Source organism: Neovison vison, chromosome 1 (genome assembly GCF_020171115.1).
Source record: "Neovison vison isolate M4711 chromosome 1, ASM_NN_V1, whole genome shotgun sequence".
Lineage (NCBI taxonomy): Eukaryota > Metazoa > Chordata > Mammalia > Carnivora > Mustelidae > Neogale > Neogale vison.
Window position 1 is genome coordinate 140,231,347 of NC_058091.1, and position 22,172 is coordinate 140,253,518.

At 44.9% G+C, this 22,172-nt stretch overlaps 1 protein-coding gene across 7 annotated transcripts in view; it reads right to left on the reverse strand.

The window, feature by feature from the left end:
• The window catches only part of KIF13A (kinesin family member 13A), a 207,169-nt gene extending 185,616 nt beyond the window's left edge, over positions 1–21,553 (reverse strand). For 5 of the 7 annotated variants that reach the window (XM_044259521.1, XM_044259496.1, XM_044259487.1 and 2 more), the window contains exons 1-2: positions 21,420–21,553; positions 21,059–21,149 (exon numbers count right to left, since the gene is read on the reverse strand). In XM_044259521.1, the coding sequence (XP_044115456.1) occupies positions 21,059–21,149; positions 21,420–21,474 (146 nt within the window). In that variant the 5' untranslated portion in view covers positions 21,475–21,553. Of the gene's footprint in view, positions 1–21,058; positions 21,150–21,419 lie in introns of those variants that run through there. The other 2 variants (XM_044259504.1, XM_044259531.1) reach the window with 2 other exon arrangements.
• Positions 21,554–22,172: the final 619 nt, after the last annotated feature.

Genomic DNA, 22,172 nt, shown 5'->3' on the forward strand with positions numbered 1-22,172 from the left:
AATAAATAAATAAAATCTTTAAAAAAAAAAAAAAACAACCACCACAACAGCCAGAGGGCAGGTGCAAGATGCATCATCAGTCTGAGGATCACTCGGCAACCAGTGAATGAAAGGGACCCTTACCCACCAGGAGAAAGACGACCAGGCAGGCCAGCAGCCCCTGGCCCTCACAGAGCTGTCCTGGGTTAAAAGGCAGCTGTTAACCTGGCGTGAGGCTGCAGAAAGGTGTGTGGACAACCTTCCAGTATCTTCCACTTCTCTCTCCATGACAACTGCAGGAAAAACTTCCCAGTAACCCGACTCACTAAGTCAGGTTGGCCCCCCAAGTGTGGGACCACACACCACCCCCGAGGGGCAGACAACAGCTCTGGCATTCTAGGAAGACATCACTTTGCCTAGGGCAGGATTCTCTTCCATTAGTCACCTGCAGGGAACTCGCTGCTGGGGCCACAGCACAGGAGGGACAGGGGATGTTAAACGGGTGAACCTGGTCAAAGTCTGCATGACTCCTTGGCTGGATCGACCTCTGCTTAAGTCACGCTAACAGCTGTGGCCTCTGCTTGTCAGCCCAGGGCAGTGGGAGTCAAAGCCGTAAGGGTCTGGAACCACACTGTACAGTCATTATCCCAAAAAGCCACACAACACTGCACAGCCTATGATTATGTAATAATCCCATGCAGAAATTGAAGGTCTTGTAGGGCCCAGACTAGAAGCAGGAGAGCCACAAGTGATGTGACAGACACAGCCTGAGGATGAAATAAAAACTTTCCACCCACAGCCTCACTCATGGACCAAAGCACAGCTCTGCCGGGAAAATGCCGGCGTCCAGGCACGAAACACCTAGAGGGCACCGGCTTCGTACCAGGCACGCGCTCGCTGCTGGGGGAAACAACGAGGGGAAACAGACAGGAACTAAAAGCGGCTCAAGGAGGGACAATAAGCCATTTACACGAATTCTTCAGGAACATGGAGCTGGTTGTTATCCTCCATTCAAGTGTTCAGAACATTGACGCAGCACTCCACGACTGAACCCGCGGAGCCAAACTGAGCTGACACGGCAGGTGAACACAGGGCACCCTGCAACGAGCGTGCGGCTCACCAGGAACACTAGTACCTGAATGCACAAGCAAGCACGGAAGCACGCGTGCGCACACAAACAAACACCCCAGTAAGCGGTGCCTCAAAACTGTGCAGTACTCTAGAAACCAGTGCAGAAGGACCAGAAGCTTGGGAACAGCTCTTCACAGACCCACGGTCCCGCAGCTGTGACCGAAGTCCTCAGGCACCCTCTCCAAAGCACGTCTGTCCAGGGGACTGGAGGACTGGGTGGTGCACTTGGACGGAGGTGCCCGGAGGATTCCGCCACGAGCTCCATCTCCTCCCCGTCTTCCACGGAGCACCTCAGTTACCAACGGAGAAAAAGAAGGCTTGATGGTTCTTGAAGAAATAAAATGCCAAGCTCTCTCCTGAAACTCCAGAACAGTGCTGTGGCTGAAGCCTGGCCAAAGTGATAAACAGTTCTGCTCCAAGCTCTGAAGAGGCTGCAGCCCAAGGACCACTTGCTAACTGGTGCAGAGTGGCAAGGACCCCATCTGCAGCTGTCCGCCAACCCAGTGCGAGCCAGTGAGCCCCGGCAGTTTCCGCTGGAGGACTGGCCTCCACGCACCAGCCCTTGGGGCAGGTGGCACCGGCCACCGGCCAGGGCCTCCGCCCCCTGCTAACGATGTTCACCAGGGACATTCACAGTATGACCCTACTGCCATGTGGCTGTGGGCGCTAAGAGAAGACCCCACTGCAAAACCAGAAGTCTTTATTAAAAGGCCACATTCTGCAAGCGAGAAGCCACAGAGCAACCGAAGAGCTTTCATGAAAAACAGCTCTTTAGAAAATCAGAGACGTACCATTATTTTCCCCCAATTAATAGGCTCTAAAATGCTTATCCCTTAGTAAAGGACAGCCTCTCTCAGCTCCACTTCACCCCGAAGTACAGCCAGAGACGTCCTAAGGACACAAGAACACCGGTGCGAGGGGCAGCGAGGGGGGCTTCGTGCTCAGCCCCGCAAGGCTCCGGCCAGCAAGCACCCTCTGCTGCAAACACGTGAGAGAAGCAAAAGCGCTCTCCAGCAGCCTCGCCTGACCCAGGGGCTCGGTGCAATGCAGGAGATGCCCGGGGGAGGCAGCTCTGGTTTGCTTAGGTTTCTACTCATTCAGATTCTAACATGAGTTTTCAGGCCCTCCTACCGCTCCAGTGCTCCTGCTTCTCTGGCTTCTCCTGCAGATGGAGAACCAGTCTGGTTGCATTTCCACAGCAGCCCCTCTTCAGCAAACACATGGGAACAAGCTGGTCCTCCGCAACATTTCTTTTTCCATTATTCAGGGCAACAGGTTGTGACCACATGGATGGAGGAAGGGCACCAGATTGACCCCGAGAATGGATTCAAAGCTTTTTTTTTTTTTTTTAAGATTTTTATTTATTCATGGACAGAGAGAGATCACAAGTAGGCAGAGAGAGAGAAGCGGGGGGGGGGGGGGAGCAGGCTCCCCGCTGAGCAGAGAACCCCATGCAGGACTTGATCCCAGGACCCTGAGATCATGACCTGAGCTGACGGCAGAGGCCTAACCCACTGAGCCACCCAGGTGTCCAGGATCCAAAGCTTTTAAATGGGTATTTCTGCTCAGCAATCCTGCCAGGGTCACCAATATCCCTAGAAAGAACTCACCAAATAAGCGAAAGGCTCAGGGAGGCGATCCCTGTCACTATGGCTTCCTGACAAGCTTATCCGGGATCCAGACATTTAACTGCAAGATTCAAGTTAATTAAAACAAACAACCTGGTAACTGAAGCAGGCAAGGGTCTGCAACCATGTAACCGATCTGATATCTATTTACTTTCCACTGTCATTAGATCTCTCTCTCGGAATCCTGAAATAAACAGTTCCTCTGCTCTCAGCCTACAGCAGGAATGATACCTCTGACGGGATCTGATCCGTGCTGCTTAATAGCTGTTTAATCACCAGGGCTGACTCATCAAGTAAAAGGCTTTGTCTTTCCAATTTACAATTGCAGCTTATCTAATAAGTCCCTCAGATACTTTAAAACATTCTAGCAACAGAGTGAGACACAGGCAGCCTGGCTTTGTGCTCCCCCAAGTTGGCCTACTGGGTGTCCAGATCGCTGAGATGGCTTTGGGGGAGAGGCTGAAGAGCCAAGGCCATCCAGACGCTGACGCTCCAGGCCCACGCCTAGTCCCCTGGCCCTCGAGGTTCCTCCTGCTTCCCTGCCCCATCCTGTTCTCTGCTTCCAGGGGTGGGGCCCAGGGAGCACCCTGAGGGTAGGGAGAGGCCAATGGGAGAATCACTGCCCACACTCCCTACTTCCCAGGCCCAGAATGATGGCTCAGATGTTTTACCCACCCTGGGAACAAAGAGAAAAGCAAACACACACTTCATGTTCATTCATTTAAATGTGCCAAGTCCTTAGGAGAGCAAAACCTTGCATTATATTTCCCTTTAGTTTTGGGGTACTTCTGCACACAACAACTGATCAAACCTGATCAACCTGATCAAAGTTTCTGAGGCCATGCATCGCTCCCTTAATAAAAGGACCACAAATATGCATGCACGTTTGCAGAATACTTTTTTTAAGTATGTTAAGAAATGGGGCGCCTGGATAACACAGTTGGTTAAGGGTCCAGCTCTTGGTTTCAGCTCAGGTCGTGATCTCAGGGTCCTGAGACTGAGCCCTGAGTCGGGGCTCTGGGCTCAGTGTGACATCTACGTGAGATTCTCTTTCTCCGTCTCCCTCCGGCCCTCCCGCTCATGCACTCACTCTCTCGCTCCCTCTAAAATAAAACATATTTTAAGTAAATAACTAGTAAATCCAAAGGAACCTACTGCACAGGTGGTTCTAGGAAATAACCCAAACATATTTTCCAAGCTTTAGAGTGTCAATTAAAAAATGCCAAACCAAAAAAATTACGCTAAATAAATAAGTCCAAGAATAAAATATATTCACTTAACAAGTGCCAGAGAACCCTTATTTTGAATTTTTAAAGGAGAGGCCCTGAGTCCAGGTCTCCAGTATAACCATTGGAACAAGAGTCACCACCACCCTGGGGACTGGGATAATAAAGTCAGTTGCCTCAGGTAGAAAAACAGAAGCACAGAAAACCAATATTACTGAACACGATGTTTCAATACCTTCGGACAGTGATTTCCTCAAGAGTCTGTCTAGGGAGTACTAACCATCTATGAATCCCCTACGTAAATACAGCCTACTAGCCATTAATTACAACCAATGAATAGAAACACAGTTTAGCACAACACACACTTCCGAGAAGGTACTATTCTAAGGTAACAAGGACCAGCAGCCAATAACTAGAACATAGACCTGAAAGTCCACGGTCATTGCAAAGACAAAAAAGTCTTCCAAATGTGGACACTTCAATCAAGAGTAATTGGAGGGGCGCCTGGGTGGCTCAGTGGGTTAAGCCTCTGCCTTCGGCTCAGGTCATGATCCCAGGGTCCTGGGATGGAGCCCCGCATCAGGCTCTCTGCTCAGTGGGGAGCCTGCTTCTTCCTCTCTCTCTGCCTGCCTCTCTGCCTACTTGTGATTTCTGTCTATCAAATAAATAAATAAAATCTTAAAAAAGAAAAAAAGAGTAATTGGAACTCCATATTACTTAAAAGAACCGTACGGTTTCCAGGGCACCTAGGTGGCTCAGTTGGTTAAGTGCGCAACACTTGATTTCAGCCCAGGTCACGATCTCAGAGTGGTGAGATCAAGGTCCGTGTCAGGCACGTTCCATGATTTTTCTCTCTCCCTCTCCCTCTGGCCCTCCCCCCAGCTCTCTAAATAAATAAAAGCTTTAAAAAAAAAGAGAGAGAGAGAGAATGGTAAGGTTTCCTACTTTAATTGTTCTTTTTGAATGTTTAAAAAAAAAAAAACTTCATTTATTAAACTTGGAATGAGTAAGAAACAATATTAAAAACAAAACCCAGGGCACCTGGGTGGCTCAGTGGGTTAAGCCGCTGCCTTCGGCTCAGGTCATGATCTCAGGGTCCTGGGATCAGTCCCGCATCGGGCTCTCTGCTCCGCAGGGAGCCTGCTTCCTCCTCTCTCTCTCTCTTTGTCTGCCTCTCTGCCTACTTGTGATCTCTCTCTGTCAAATAAATGAATAAAATCTTAAAAAAAAAAAAAAAAAAACAGACTGAAGGCACCTGGGTGGCTCAGTCTGTTAGCATCTGACTCTTGGTTTCAGCTCATGTCGTGACCCCAGGGTCCTAGGATGGAGCCCTGCTGGACACAGAGCTATCTTGAAGGTCTCTCCCTCTGCCCCTCCCCTCAACATAAAGAAACAAACAAATCTTTTAAAAAGGGGGGGGAGGGGGGACGAAACCCAGATCAATGAGCATTAAGTATCCCACAGTAATAAAAATAATAAAATCATTAACACTTAGTGTGTGCACCACGCTAATCCCCACACATCCCACAGTGCCAGTAGCTCTATTTCCATTTTATAAACGAGGAAACCAAGGTACTATGGGTTAAGGGACTTGCCCAGCATCTCACAGCCAGTAAGTGAGTCACACATAAGCAGCTGGCTCCCAAAGTTCACAGTGGCTCTTGGCCACCATACCATTCGGTCACAATGCTTAGTTATTTACACCCACGTAACAGCCACAGAAACACTGCAGAAGACAATGAAAAGACTACCCTTCCTTGAGAGTAAAAAGCTTTGGTGCAGATATGAAGTAATTTACTATACTTAAGAAATTTTAAATTCTGCTTAGGCTAACTTTTACCTAGATTGGTGAGTTTTTTCAACACATCAAATGACAAAAGCAAAGATGTACCCTGTACCATTCCAAAAATTCAATGCCATACAAATAAAGAAGATGCTTTATTCATTTTTTAGAAGATTTATCTGAGGGAGAGAGAGCAAGCAAGCAGGGGGAGGCTCAGAGGGAGAGAGAGGATTCCCTGCAGAGCACAGACCCCCCCTGACTCAAGGCTGAATCCCAGGACTTAGACCCTGACCTGAGCCGAAACCAGGAGTCGGAGGCTCAACTGACTGAACCACACAGGTGCCCCACTTTGTTCAAATTTTAAAGGGAAAAAAAAATCCTTTAACATTCATAGTCTGTGATTTGGCCTGAAGGACCAAAGGGTCAAAGCTGCTCATTCACAAATGTCATACGTGACATATTACTAGACATCACAGACACCAGGAACATCCAACTAACTGCACGTCACTGTCTATGGGTGACCCGCGGTGGTGTTTCCAACAATTCCCAGGAAAGGGGAAAGTTAACCATGTGGTGAGTACTTTACAAAACTAAATTTATCCAATGTTTGAATTCTAATTATGTCCTTCCTTCTGTTGTTAAGAGGTTTACTTTATTAAATGAAGTATCATGATACTGTGGTGTTTTTGTTTTAGTGTGCTTGCCTGGCACATTTAAAATAAGTTAGAAACACTGTTTATCCCAATTTTTATTTCTATTGAGTTTAGAAAAAAAAAAATTTTTTTTTTAAAAGATTTTATTTATCTATTTGACAGAGAGAGATGACAAGCAGGCAGAGAGGCAGGCAGAGAGAGAGGAGGAAGCAGGCTTCTTGCTGAGCAGAGAGCCCGATGCGGGCCTCGATCCCAGGACCCTGAGATCATGACCTGAGCCGAAGGCAGCGGCTTAACCCACTGAGCCACCCAGGCGCCCGAAAAAAAAAATTTTTTTTAAGTGAGCTCTATGCCCAGCATGAGGCTTGATATACCCAGTATCAAGAGTCCTATGCTCTACCAAATGAGCCAGCCAGGCACTTTCGTTTCTGTTGGTTTTTAAAAAACTGGTTCTCAACTCTGGGAACCAATGAGCAAGGACAGCTACAAATCACTCTTGGAAAAAGCTAGTTAAATAATAACCTGGCTAGAGAACTTAAGAAGAAAAAAAAAAAAAAAGTCCCTTAGGCGTACAGTAGACCAGCAATTTTGGAAAATTATTTCCACTGCATAACTCAGCATCAAAGCGCAGACTAAGCTGTCATCCTCAACAGAGGAATATTATTCTATCAAAGCCAGCAATACTTCAAGGCTTCAAAAATACTCAGTTATGTTGCCATGCTAATGTTACCTGTTTGTGCTGTAACTCTAGACCCAAAAAAGCAGATGTTTCAAACTGGATAGGGCTGCTCAAATTTAACACCATTACCTTGATAGCTTTCCGGACCACACTGCTCCCTACTTACTCAAAACATTACCCTTGAAACAAGTAATTTTAAGGATCTTGCTCAATGTAATAATGTAACTATTCCCTGTTACAATTTGTAGAGTGGATTCTAAACTTTAATTAACTCTATAAATAGAAGAAGTTAAAGATAGAGAACAAAAGGACAAAACAAAACAAAAAGCCCTAACAGTATATTATCCAATTTTGAAAAAGGGCAATTACAATTATAGGTTCAGCCTATAAATCTTACACATTCTGTTTAGCTGGAGAAATAGACAGGTGGGCACACAAAGCATCAATTCTGAAGGCGTGCTTCATGAAGCCACCGACTGTAAGGCTGTTAAAAGGTGTATTAATCTGTTTGACAAACCGTATGTGGGTTGACTGTGGCCTTCCAGAATTGGGGATAAAACTACTTGTTACTGGTAATGCAGTATCTCTGCATGTCACCATTGTCTGCCCCTTCTGGTTTTCCTCTGCGGCTCCCAGCTGGAGATACAGGAATATTTGTGGTCTTTGGTGGTAGATGGCCAAGCTAGGGAGTGTCTCCTCCAGATGACACAAAGGGCTAACAGCAACAAGTAAAGCTTCCCTTTCCTCAAAGGCTTCCTTCCTGTTCCCTGTCTTCTTTAAAAAAAAAAAAAAAAAAAAGACTGCAAACTTCTTCCCCCAAGGGAATGGCACACAGACGCTTTCCTCACCACTGCTCCTCACAGCAGCGACACTCATCACACCTAGAGACCAGCCACTGAAGGGGCCGCCCAGAATCAGTAACTATTCTGCTTTGGAAAGAAACGCTAAGAGAGCACAAACCGGAAGGAAAATACACACACACACACACACACACTCTCTCTCTCTCTCTCTCTCCCTCTCTCTGAGCCGATCCGGTCTCACAATGGAAGATAGGAAATACTGAGATCAACCACGGTTCGGCAGGGCTGTCACCAAACCCCCAGAAACAAAACAAGCTGCCCAAGGGCACTTGAAGGAAACGGCTCCGGAAAGGTCACTTCTGCACCCCCATACGCGCATGCCTGTTGCATACAACAGCTGCAAGACTGCAGGAGCAGCTTAAAAATCACTGCTTCCCCCAGAAAAGCACAACCGTGCAAGAGGAAAACTAATGCACGGGTCCAAATCAGGTGCGGGTCGCTGCGCACGGAAGCGGCGGCCCCCGCCAGGCAGGAGGCTCGCAGAAGGTCCATGAGGGACCCGCTGGCGAGAAGACCGCAGAGAGCAGGAGCGCAGGGCTGTCTCCTTTCACTCGACACCTTCGGCTCTTGCATCAGCTGCCGCCGGCAAACAAAGCCTGCAAGAGCAGTGGCCCCGTCCTGCCTTGTGTTCCTGACACGAGAAGCAAGTTACAGGGCAACCCGTTTCAGCTCCCATTAATGTTACCCTGATTACTCTGCTGGACTCAACTCTACACATTAGTACAGATGGGATACATCTGAATTTAAGGCCTTCAAAAACGTGACAGATTACCTGGGCTAGCCCTCAGTTTTATACACGCACAGCATCAGATGGGAAAGGACTGCCAAGTAGCTTAAGGATTACAGCGCCAGGGAGAGGCAGAAGCAGCAGCACCCCACCTTCCAGTCCATCCTGCCATGCGGACCCTCCACATACATGGGGTCCAGCTCTGGGGCCGTCCAGGAGCTGAAGCTGGGAGGGCTGCCCCCTGGCAGGGCCCGCAGCCGGGAAGGGTGGTCCACAGGCCCAAGAAGTCAGTATCCAGGCAAAAGACAGGCAAGAGGCAAGGTACTCTGCATCTAGATCATTCAGGTAATTCCTTCCCCTGCTGCTGCAAACCAAGTAAAAATAAATCAGGAGAGGCATTTTTATTAAACACACCTGGCGAGGGAGCAGGAAGCTTTTTTTCTTTCTTTTTTAATGGGAGAGAATTTATTTAGCTTTCGAGGCTTCACGTTCACCGCAATACACACCCTCAGCACAGGAAGGCCCTATGAAATTTCCATCCGTTACGTTAATAAGGTAAATAATTAGGCTGATTTTATGAGGCTTTCCGTTAATTTGCAGAAAGTTAATGGTTATGAGTACAGGATCACAATCAAAACAGCAAAACAGACCAAAGGACAAGGTGTGACCCTGAACTTAAACACTTGGTTCATTAATAAATTGGACCCGTGATTCTCAACCTTGGCTACACATGAGAATCCAATGCCAACCGTGTTGAGTCAACCACCGTGGACATTCAACCCGGTCAAGCCTTCAGATGTCTACACCCTCAGACTTCTAGTCTTCAAAGAGGAGGACCCAGACTGTGGAACAGAGAAGTCATACCTACTTTGCTCTGTCTGAATTTCTGACCCACAGAATCCATGAACAGAAGGAAATGGCTGTTTTAGACCACTAAGTTTTGGGGCAATTTGCGGAATCATAACTGGGACATCTGAAGAACATTCAAAAATCCCAATGTCTAAGGTGTACACAACCCAATTCAGCCAGAAGCTCTGAGGGTAGGACCCAGGCATCGATGTTGAAAGCACCTAGGCGATTCTAATGTGTGATCATGTCTCGACCTCTGTCATCCAACACAGCGGCCACCTGCCCCATGTAGCTGTTTAAATTTAAATTAATGAAAATTGAGTAAAATTTAAAATTCAGTTCTTTGGTTGCACTAGCCTCATATCAAGAGTTCAATAATACACACGGCTGGTGGTTACCATATTGGATGCAGATACACAGAACATGCAGATACACAGAACAATTCCATCATTCCAGAAAATTCTATTGGACAGCACTAGTCTAAATCAGTACTTGTTGAAGTTTGGTCCTGAGCTAACAGCATCAACATCAGGAATCTGTTAGAAATGCAAATTCTCAAAGCACATCCCAAACCTCTTGGATCAGAACCTTTTGGAGTGGGGCTTTCCAAAACTCTGATACACACTCAAGGGTGAGAACTCTTGGTCTTGTTACGGCCCATACAAAATCATTTTCCTCATCACCTATCTCATACTTAAATATGCAAATGATCAACTTTTAATGCCATTATAATGTAAAAAGATAGTTCATGTTTGCATACAATTTCAAAGGTGAATTTTTGGTTAGCAGGCATGTTTGAGAAGAAATGTCTTTCAGCTAGCAAAGGACTCTAAAAAGTTTCATGAAGATGCTCTCAGCTATGTATAATTATTAAGAGAAGCAATCTTATGGTCCAAAAATATTTAAAGGATTAAAAATGATGAAACTCAACAGACTATTCAATTATTAATATTATAATTGTGAAAATGATATAGCATAACAAAATATAAATGGGAGAAAAGCAAAACACAAAATTGTAACTGCAAATTTGTATATTACTTGGACAAGGACAAAATGAGGGTAGAGGAAAAAGAACTGCTTAGGCTTGGCCAGATAGTGACCCCACCCCGTTTTCTTTCCGCCTTCTATCTGATAAAGATACCCATGAAAAAACACTTTAGAATATCTAAGAAAGCAATTTTTTTTAAAAGATGCAAATGCGCTTTGATGTGAAAAGTCCATTGCAAGAACAATCTGGTAAAACAGTTCTATTACTGTTTTAAAAACCAACAAACAAATAAATAAATGTTGTGCAAGCAAAAAGAAAAAAAAAAAACTATTCTACTACTTTATCAGTGATTCACTGAATAGTCCATCTCAGAGAAACAGGAAATCCACAGGACTCAAGCCAATAATGAGGCTTAGATGGGCTGCCCTGAGTGTCTGCAAGGGTTTCTTCTACCTTTCCTTTTACCCTTAGACCCTACAATCAAATATCAGAATTATGTGTTTTTACAAATAAAATTTTAGAGATGTGAAAACTTGACTTTTTTATTTAGTTTCCACTAATTGTTGGGTGATAAAATGCCAAATAAACTAATTTCCAAGGAGGAACTTCTCACATTTTTTCTTACACTTGTAAGTCTAAAGTCCCAGAAACATTTTGTAGAGTGACTTTCTTTGAAAAGATAGCCCCTGGGGTGCCTGGGTGGCTCAATCAGTTGAGTGACTGACTCTTCATTTTGGCTCAGGTCATGATCTCAGGGTACTGGGATCGAGCCCCTTGTCTGGCTCCCTGTTCAGCAGGGAGTCTGCTTAAAGATTATCTCTCCCTCTCCTTCTGCTTCTGCCTCTACCCCTGCTCACAAGCACGTGTGCACACCCCCACCAAAATAAATCAATCTTAAAAAAAAAAAAAAAAAAGATAACTCCTGAATCGCACATAAATTAATTCTTGGTTGTTTTAACACGTTTTCATATAAATTTTAGCCTTACTTCCTTCACTGACAGCTCTGTTTTTAAGTAAACTGAATTTCTTATGTTGTCAAGGAACAATGCAATCTTTCTGGGTGTTTCAGTGTTGGTTTCTCTGCTGTTCTGTTTCCTATGCTGGTAATGTTCTCCAAACTCCTTTAAATTCTAAATGCATAAACACCTTCTCTACCATAGCTCCAGGGAAGATCTGAGAAAGAGTGAGTGTGGCTGAATGACTCTGAGAAACCCTGATGTCTTCAAGCAGCCTGCTACTTGGAGAAACGCATTCCTGAAAATTCCTGAAAAATATGAGTGCACAGCATGCGTAATTTTGTTAAAAAATTAGACACAATCCAAGTTATCCACTTATCTCTAACTAGATTTTTGCCAGAAGCTGCCAAGTTAACTAGTGGGGTGATAAACTGTCCAGTTTCAGATCATGCAGGAAAAATTTCCCAACCCAACAAGCATACATATTTTTAAGTTAAAAGTAACTCCAAAAAAAATCAACTAGAATTTAGTGATGCAAAACTAGGATTTTTCTACTTTTTACAGCTTTTTGTACTGACTATAGCTAATTACCTTTCTGAATGCTAGTAATTATGCATTGTCTAGGGCAGCTACTACCTTCAATTATAGCATTTACATATGCTCTTATGGAAAAGGAAATCATTATTTTTATTTCCATTGTTGGAAGTTAATAGAAAAGAGATTACACAAAAGGTTTTAATTTTTTTTTTTTTTTTTTGGCACTGAAAAGAACTTACAAAATGCTTCCTGTATGTGTTGGGCATTCTTGAATCTAGGCACTCAGATTACAAAGATGAGTCATATATTGTCCTTGCCCTGGAGAAACGAGAGTCTAGCTGCATTCAGCTACATCTGAGCAATGTCCTTAGCAAAGAAGACAGAGATCAAGCTATCTTTACTTTAAACTAGCTTCTATAAAACTACTTCATATTTTAACAAACAAAACAACACATTTAAAAAAGTAGAACATAAACAGAAAAGTATCATTAATGTCCTCAGAAAAAGACAGAAAATACCATAACCAAGAAACAAAAATAGGATGCTATTAAAAAAAAAAAAAAGTCAGAGACAAAAATAAATAAATAAACAAAAGCTCTTGGAAATTAAAAATTGGTAGGGTAAAAGAAAAATTAAACATAACAGCTGGTTGATAATAGAGGGACTCTTCCAGAAGGTAGAACAAAAAGAGGACAAGGACACAAGGCATGCAGGACATAGATTTCCAGGTCAAAAAGGTCTATCCTGATTTCTCAAAAATGGGGAAGAAGGCAGGGTGGGGGGGTTAGGAAGTAGGGAAGGAAAAAATAAAACAAGATGGGAACAGAGGGAGACAAACCATAAGAGACTCCAAATCTCACAAAACAAACTAAGTGTTGAGGGATGGGGGCTAGAGAGAGGGTGGTTGGGTTACGGACATTGGGGAGGGTATGTGCTATGGTGAGTGCTGTGAAATGTGTAAGCCTAATGATTCACAGACCTGTACCCCTGGGGCAAACAATACATTACATGTTAATAAAAATAATAACTTATAAAAAGGGAAAAAAATTGGGGAAGAATATTCTCTAGGATTCCAGAAAATGAAAATCTATGTCACATCTAAAAGATTAGAAACCCAAACAGTGGGGCACACGGGTGGCTTAGTCAGTTAGGTGTCTGCCTTCGGCTCAGGTCATGATTGCAATACCCTGGATCAAGCCTGCATCAGGTTCCCTGCTCGGCAGAGAGCCTGCTTCCCCTCCCTCTGCCACTACCTCCTACTTATGTTCTCTCTGTCTTCGCATGTGTCAAACAAATAAATAAATAAATATTATCTTTTTAAATTTTTTTTTAAATAAAGAAATCCAAATAGCTTTGGGCTTTTCACCAGAAGCCCAGGAAAGTAAAAGACAACAGAGCAACTAAACGTCTTTAAAATGGAATTTGATACCCACCTAAACTATCAATGAGGTGAGTGAGGAGAATACTTTCATGGTTTCAAAAAGCTTTTATCTTCCGAACACCCTCTCTTAAAGGAAGTTACTGAAGAATATGCTCTACACAAAATTGAGGCAGTAAACCAAGAAAGAAAAAGGAGACAGAAAAACAAGAGATTCCACACAGAAGAGAGGTAGCGGGAATCCGCAGAATGACGTGACAGACAACCCCGGCATGACAGCTTCGTCAGGCTCTGAAGGCTACCGGCTCATACAGGAGCACGCTGGAAGGCTTAAGGAGAAACGTCTCCAAGAAGATGAAATAAAGAGAAGTATTTGGTATGTTTAAACGTCTTGAAAGGAGATTTAAGCAAGGAGCAGACAATGTAAATGTTAAATTAAGGATAAGTACATAGAACAAGAAGCAAATTAAAGAAAAAGTCAAAAGTAAAAACAATTGTTAACTCCAGGAAAAACAAAAAGTTTTGTATGACAGGAAGAGAAAACATAGAAGAGCCCATGGCTCAACTGTATATAGTTGACGATATTATATAATCATATAAACAAACACTAAAAATGGATAAAATCAAAATTGTTATATAAGTATATTGGGGAAATAGGGGATGGGAAGAATTTGGGGGTACGGTGCAAATAAGGCATAGAAAGAGAACATAAAACAAATAAAAAATAAGCACTACCAGCATGTTATTCAGAAATATGGAGGGAGGGGCGCCTGGGTGTCTCAGTGGGTTAAGCCTCTGTCTTCAGCTCAGGTCATGATCTCAGGGTCCTGGGATCAAGCCCCACATCAGGCTCTCTCTCTAGGAGCATGCGCCCCCTCCTCTTTCTCTCTGCCTGCCTCTCTGCCTACTTATAATCTGTCAAATAAATAAAATCTAAAAAAAAAGAAAAAGAAAGAAAGAAAGAAAGAAATATGGAGGGAAATACCAAAAGAAGGAGCTCAAATTGCTGTATGTGGCTGATTCTGTAAAAGAAATGAAAAAGAGGATTCCTTCTTTTTTATCACAGATTTTATAAATTATAAAACTACTTTACAGGGGCACCTGGGTGGCTCAGTGGGTTAAAGCCTCTGCCTTCGGCTCGGGTCATGATCCCAGGGTCCTGGGATCAAGCCCCGCATCGGGCTCTCTGCTCTGCAAGGAGCCTGCTTCCCCCCCTCTCTCTGCCTGCCCCTCTGCCTACTAGTGATCCGTTTGTCAACTAAATAAATAAAATCTTAAAAAAAAAAAATTCTTTAAAAAAAAAAAATTACTTTACACTTTAAATTATGTACACTAGAGGCACCTGACAGGCTCAGTCAGAAGAGCATACAACTCTTGATCTTGGGGTCATGAGTTCAAACCCCCTTGTTTTAAGTAATCAGAAGAGATTACTTAAAATTGAAAAATTTCAATAAATAAAGTACATTGATTTTTACACACACACACACACACACATATATATATTCAGGACCCAATCTCTTGCCCACTAAGCTTCTGTTTTTCAAATTATAAATTTATAACACATTCCTGGGTTGTGATATTAATTCGGTAAGTCAACCATCACCTCTAAAATGAATTAAAACATAGGGATAGGAAATAACAGATACGCTGCACATAGTAAATTTTTTCATGAACCTCCATTCATGTGTACACGCACACACACAGAGTCCATGATGTTAAATATACTTTTAACCATGGACTATGAATAAAATAATTTTTTTAAAGATTTTTATTTATTTATTTGACAGAGAGAGAGATCACAAGTAGGCAAAGAGGCAGGCAGAGAGAGCGGGGGAAGCAGGCTCCCTGCTGAGCAATGAGCCCATTGTGGGGCTTGATCCTAGGACCCTGAGATCATAACCTGAGCCAAAGGCAGAGGCTTAACCCACTGAGCTACCCAGGCATCCCTGGAACAAAATAAATTTTAAAACACTAATCTACACTGCATTATAATTACTTTTAGTTTTGCTTTTAAAAGTAAGAGATTCCAATCTATCTTTATTTTAAAACAAAGGCATGGCAAATGCTGACAGCTAATGAAAATACTCCATTAAAATGCTCTTTAAAAATACCACTAATGTCATGCATGAAGAATGATCACTCTTATGTTAATGAAATCTAAATGTTCTGCTTTCTTACTACTGACTCTAATATTTGAGCTAGAGAGAAGTATAACACAGAAAACAAGAGAATTCAAAGTCACCCAAATAATTTTATAATGTGGAATATTACTGATTCTTAGATGATCTATTTTTTAAATTTCATATGACTTTCACTGCTTTCTAAATCTCTGGTCCTCAAAGATACTTGAGCAGAAGGAGCCGTTGTAGGTGCCCTTGGAACAGCGGGGGAAGCCAACTTGAAAAAAAAGTTACAACATACAATACATAAAAAGGGGCACCTGGGTGGCTCAGTCGTTAAGCGTCTGCCTTTGGCTCAGGTTATGATCCCAGCGTCCTGGGATCCAGCCCTGCATCAGGCTCCCTGATCGGAGGGGAGCCTGCTCTCCCTCTCCAGCTCCCCACTGCTTGTATTTCATCTCTAGCTGTCTCTGTCAAATAAATAAATAAAAATCTTTAAAAAAAAATGAACAAGAAAATATATCTAGTTGAACAAGAGACATAGCTTTCTTCTGCGGACCTTCAAGAATACATATACTTTACAAGCTACAATGTACATATTGCAGTGTGGAAAAATTGGGCAAGAAGCTAAGACTTTGATGCTCTTTTACTAAGAGCCTAAATTTACCCCATTTTCCTTTTAACCTGGCTAAAGTGTACACTGCTTTAAATACTTATCCAACAATTCACTTTACAAAAAATAAGAACAAACAAATTCCCTTATATTCTCTTCATAATAGAACTTCACTTCCTGGGACACCCGGGTGGCTCAGTTGCTTAAGTGGCTGCCTTCAGCTCAGGTCGTGATTCCAGCGTCCTGGGATCGAGTCCCACATCGGGCTCCTTGCTCCACAGGGAGCCTGCTTCTCCCTCTGCCTCTGCCTGCCACTCTGCCTGCCTGTACTCTCTGTATCTCTCTGATGAGTAAATAAATAAAAATCTTTAAAAAAAAAAAAAAGAACTTCACTTCCTAAAAGTTGTAGCAATCATATTCATAAGCCATCCATCTATATTTTTAAAACCACCAATACCACCCAAACTAGATATTAAAAAAGAATGAATATGAATATATGGGTATTTAAAGACAGAAAAGGTATTTGTTGAAATACCTTTATATTCACATGCAAGTAGGTATGTTAGTGTCTGAAAATATACATTGTTTTTGGTGAGATGAGGGGATGGGAAGAATAGGGGCCAAAGAAGACTTTAAAGGGGCGGCTGGGTGGCTCAGTGGGTTAAGCCTCTGCCTTCGGCTCAGGTCATGATCCCAGGGTCCTGAGATCGAGCCCCACATAGAGTCTGCTTCCTCCTCTCTCTCTGCCTGCCTCTCTCTGTCAAATAAATGAATAAAATCTTAAAAAAAAAAAAAAAGACGACGACTTTAAACTATGTATCTGTTCATACTGTTTTTTTTTAATTTGGGAAATCAAGGATTCTCACGCACTTCTCCCCTCCTGAATTGCCTTGTTTCTGCATCCTGTTCCATGCACTTCCATGCCCCTACTCAGGACCCTTGTTTCTGCATCCTGTTCCATGCACTTCCATGCCCCTACTCAGGACCCTGTTCACACCAGGGAACCTACTCGGTGCAGACACTTGCTGAGCACCTGCTGTATGCCAGCTGCTAGTGAGGGCGTGACACAAAGGTAAGCAGGGTAAGTACGTGCCTTCAGGGAGCTTGCAACCTCAGAAGGAGACAGAAGAGGAAACAGGTCATTTCCAATAATAGGGTACATACAATGGCAAAAGTATAATCCACATAATCTATCACACTGTATTTTAACTATTTTTCCTTCTCTCTTCCCACGTCTCTCGAAATCACGGACCTCTGATACAGGCACTAGGCCCATACTCATCTTTGGATCCTCTGTGCCGAGAAAGGATCCCATATGATGTAAACTTCATAAATATCTCCTGAATAGTAAATGCAACAATATTTTAGGAAACATGTTCATAATCCAAATGGCCAACAGATACATGAAAAAGTGCTCCACATCACTCGACATCAGGGAAATACAAATCAAAACCAGAGTGAGATACCACCTCACACCAATCAGAATGGCTAAAATTAACAACTCAGGAAATGACAGGTGTTGGTGAGGATGTGGAGAAAGGGGAACCCTCCTACACTGTTGGTGGGAATGCAAGCTGGTGCAGCCACTCTGGAAAATAGTATGAAGGTTCCTCAGAAAGTTGCAAATAGAGCTACCCTACCCAGCAATCACACTACTGGGATTTACCCTAAAGATACAAACATAGTGATCCAAAGGGGCACATGCACCCGAATGTTTACGGCAGCAATGTCTACAATATCCAAACTATGGAAAGAGCTTAGATGTCCATCAACAGATGAATGGATAAAGATGTGATACATACATACACACACACACACACACACACACACACGGGAATATTATGCAGCCATCAAAAAAAAAAAAAAAACAAATCTTGCCATCTGCAATGATGTGGATGGAACTAGAGGGTATTATGCTAAGCAAAATAAGTCAATCAGAGAAAGACAATTTTCATATGATCTCTCTGATATAAGGAATTTGAGAGGCAGGGCGGGAGACTGTGGGACTTAGGGAGGGAAAAAATGAAACAAGATGGGATTGGAAGGGAGACAAATGAGAAGAGACTCCTAATCTCATGAAACAAACTGAAGGTGGCTGGGGTGTTAAGAATAGATAGGGTGGCTGGGTGATGGACACTAGGGAGGGTGTGTGCTATGGTGAGTGCTGTGAATTATGTAAGACTGATGATTCACAGACCTGTACACCTGGAGCAAATAATACATTGTATGTTGATAAAAAAAATAAATAAATAAAATTAAAGTAGTTGATCTTAGGAAAAAAAAAACAACAACAAAAAGAAACATGTTCATATCTATAATGTTTCAAAACAGTGAACAATAAATATGTCCAACTATTAACCTGGACCTCTGTAGTGTAGTATAATCTTAGAATTTCAGAATAAGTATCTTTAACCTCAGAAGCCCTATGATCTTTCAGTCCTTAACATGTAATCTTGGCTTTTATTCCATAAAGGGGGGAAGTCATGAAAGCTAAGCCTATCTGTTTCTTTTTCTGGAAATCAAAGGATCCTTGCTTGTTTTTACTAACAGGACTGCAAACTTTCACCCACTAAGTTAAAATTTCTATTCATAGTTAATATATTAGTAATTTCTTGCAATTTTCAGGAAAATAATAATCGTCACCTTGACACAGGCTTGCCAATATTATTTTAAGATTTCCTATAGTTCAAGCCTTGAACTAATAGGTAAGAAAAATAATATTCTCCCTTTTCCCTGAGCTCTAACCCAAAATAAATGACAGAAATGAATTGCAAACATAACATGAAGCATTGTTGTAATTAATCCACCCAGAGCCCAAGGGAGGAATCATTTCTATTTTTAAATACACTGTTGCTTTAAGGGAAAACAGTGGAGAAATATGAAACCAAGCTACATAATGAAAATCAAAATGCACTGGTGTCTCCATCCTTGCAAAGACAGTAATCCTAACCTACAAGCTGCACCGCTGGAGAGACTGCACTCGAGTTTTCTGTAAACTGAGTGACCAGTACCCAGGCAGAATCCCACAAAAAGGGTCCATACACCAAAGAATCTGATCTGTCAGGGGGACAAAACAAGAGAACTCCTATGTTTCAATGCTATTCTTAACAGTTTCAGATAAGGGGCTATTCCAATAAGCCAGCAGATGGAAAATTCCCCAAGTCACTCTACAAATTTTTACTTAAAAGATCCCCATTCGTAATTGCAGTGGTGTCCCTAAAAATGATCAACTAATTATTAAGCATTTCTAACCACCTGTCTACAGTGATTTCTATCCGGGTTCCACAAAATTAAATGTTTCTCTCCACAAATTAGCTTCATCTCATTAAACGGTAACTAACCTCAGCACTCCCTATGGTTAAGAGTGACAAGGAGCAGGTGCTAAACCAGCAAAGAAAACAGAAGCGGCAGCTACATTAACGGGAGCTAATATTCTACCTGTTTCCCAGACTGCTCTCAAGAACCTGACCCAGCAGAATTTGCAGAGAAAATAATAAAACTATACCCAGTTCCAGAAAAAATGTTGATGTGAACATCTAATCCAATCCCTCAATAATGAAATTTACTCAGTTCACTATCACCATGAAATATACAACTATACCACTACAAATGTATCTAAAATACTAGAAATCTTTACAATGTATCTAAAGATATTATCCAAGGATACATCTATTACTGAAAAGCATGTAACGCATTTTAAGTATAACTTTAGCTATCTACTATCATCATGACTATCTGCTACAGGGAGAAGAATGTTTGCAAACTGAACAAAAATCTCCACCCTCAGCACAAAAAGCAAAGAACTCCCAATCTTACCTCCTGACAACGTCTTCCCCAAAATTTAGCAAAATTGTGACTGAACACCACATGATTATAGAATAGAGGCAGCTGCTTCCTTTAGCCATAAAATAACAAACCCTACTTCAGTGTCTATTCAGTGAAAAAACCTCCCAAGAGCAAAAATCACTAAATTGTACTGCATCAATCAACAGGTGACTTTTAGAAACACACTCGTACTCACGTCCCAGAGGAATTAATTCTGTCAGATCTCCCGGGTTTGTGGGTTTTGGTTTTTTTTTTTTTTCTTTCTTTCTTTCTATTTTTACAAGCTACTGCATTGCTATACTGAATGAATTCCAACCGTTTTCTTCTGGGGGGGGGGCTTACCAGGAAAATGCCAAACATTCAAATTATTTTAAGGCATTTTCCCATACTGCTGCGTGGAATAGAGCAGAATTAATAGGGATCCAAGAGTTACCACTTTTCAAATGCAAATATGTTGCCATCCAGTAAATGCAGCCCCTTTTTAAATATCCCCCCAGTGTCTACACAGCTCAGGGCACCACTTTTGTTTCCTTGAAAATCAAAATTCGCGCATTACATTCAGGCATTATCTCGACCCAGCACCAACAAAATAATAGATTTTAAATGGTCCACGCCTGAGCCTGCATCGTACAATACTGTTCTGCTTTATTATGGGGGGGTCCCCCCCTTCTCCATGCAAAGTCCCTAACAATTCCGCCAAATAAAGCCAACCGTGCAGCGGTAGGAAAAAAAAAAAAAAAAACCACAACGAAGGGCACTGGGTTCCACTAAAACAAGGCCTTGGGATCGTCCCTTGCCCGCCTCAGGCCTCAGTTTTCTAATCTGTAAAATGTGGAACTAGTCGTCTCTGGGATCGCATCCGGCCCCCTCGCTCCGGGTGCCCCGAAGCCGGCCAGGGACGCGGCGGGCTGGTGCCGGCTCGGAAGCCGCTCGGGATGGGAGGGAGCAAGGAGGGGGGCAGCGGGAGGCGAGGAACTTGGACTTGCAACCGCCTCAGACGGGAGCGTGCGACAAACTTGAAGCCGTCCTCCTAACAATAGGGCCGAGCACTCCCCTTCTCCGGGCTCACACTTGCAGGGGCTGCGGGCTGGGAGCCGCCCGCCCGCCCTCTCGGCGCCCGCTTTACCTTTCTCCCTGCTTGGTGTTGGAAGGAGGAGGGTGCAGGACCGTCTGGTTCCCTTCCATCTCCACCACGCACTTGGTGTTCAGCTCCAGTTCTGGAAGCAGAAGGGAAGAGGCCGCTGCCGAGCCGAGCATCCGCGCCGCCGGCCCCCCGGGCACGGGGCTCCCCCGGGGAGGCAGCCGAGCCGGGGACGCCGGGGACGCCGGGGGGCTCCGCGGCCACTGCGCCGCCCGCCCGCGCCCCGGCCCCGCCGCCCCCGCCGCGCTCTCGCCGCCCCCGCCCCGCGGCCCGCACTTTGCAAAGTTGCCCCCGCCCTCGGCCCGACCCCAGATGGAAAAAAAAGAACGAGCGGAGAGCTCCTCACCTCGCCGGTTCATGGGCCGGACCCGGACGGCAACTTTTACCTTGGTATCCGACATGTTGGCGGCGCCCGCTCGGCCCGAGGCGGCCCCTCACGCGCCGCGCCGCCGCCGCCGCAGCCGCGCGCCCCCCGAGCGCGGCCGCCGCCGCTCCGCCGTGTGCTCCGCGAGGCAGCGCCGAGGCGCGCGGGCCATCCCGGGGGAGCGCGACGCGGGGCACGGCCGGGCCCGGGGAGGGGCGGGCGCGCGGGGCGGGGCGCGGCGAAGGCGGCGGCGGCGGCGCGGGCGGGCGGTAGGAGGCCGCGCCGCCGGGCCCAGGCGCCGCTCTAGCCGCGCCGGCCGAGCCGAGCGCGCCGCGCCGCGGCCCCTCGCGCCCGCCCCGGGATGGCCCGCGCCGCCATCTTCCGCGCCCCGCCCCGCCGGGCCCCCGGGAACGGGGAAGGTCGGCGCCCGGAGCGCGGCGGGGAGCCCGGGCGGGAACGGCGAGCGGCGCGGGGCCTGGGGCCGCGGGGGCCGGACGCCTGCGGGGGCGGGGGTGGGGGTGCCCGGGCCGAGGCTGCGGGAAGCCCGCCCGCGGGGAGCCCGGGGGCGCCGCCTGGAACGGAGTCCCCCAGCGGGGCGGCTGTCACCCGCAGACCCGGCGCCGTTGGGCGTGCCGGGCGGGCAGGCCTTCCCCACGGGACGGAACCGCCTGGACCGAAAGGCCAGCACGCCGCCCCCTCCGCGCGCCCCACACCGGCGGGCCGCGGGCTTTTCAG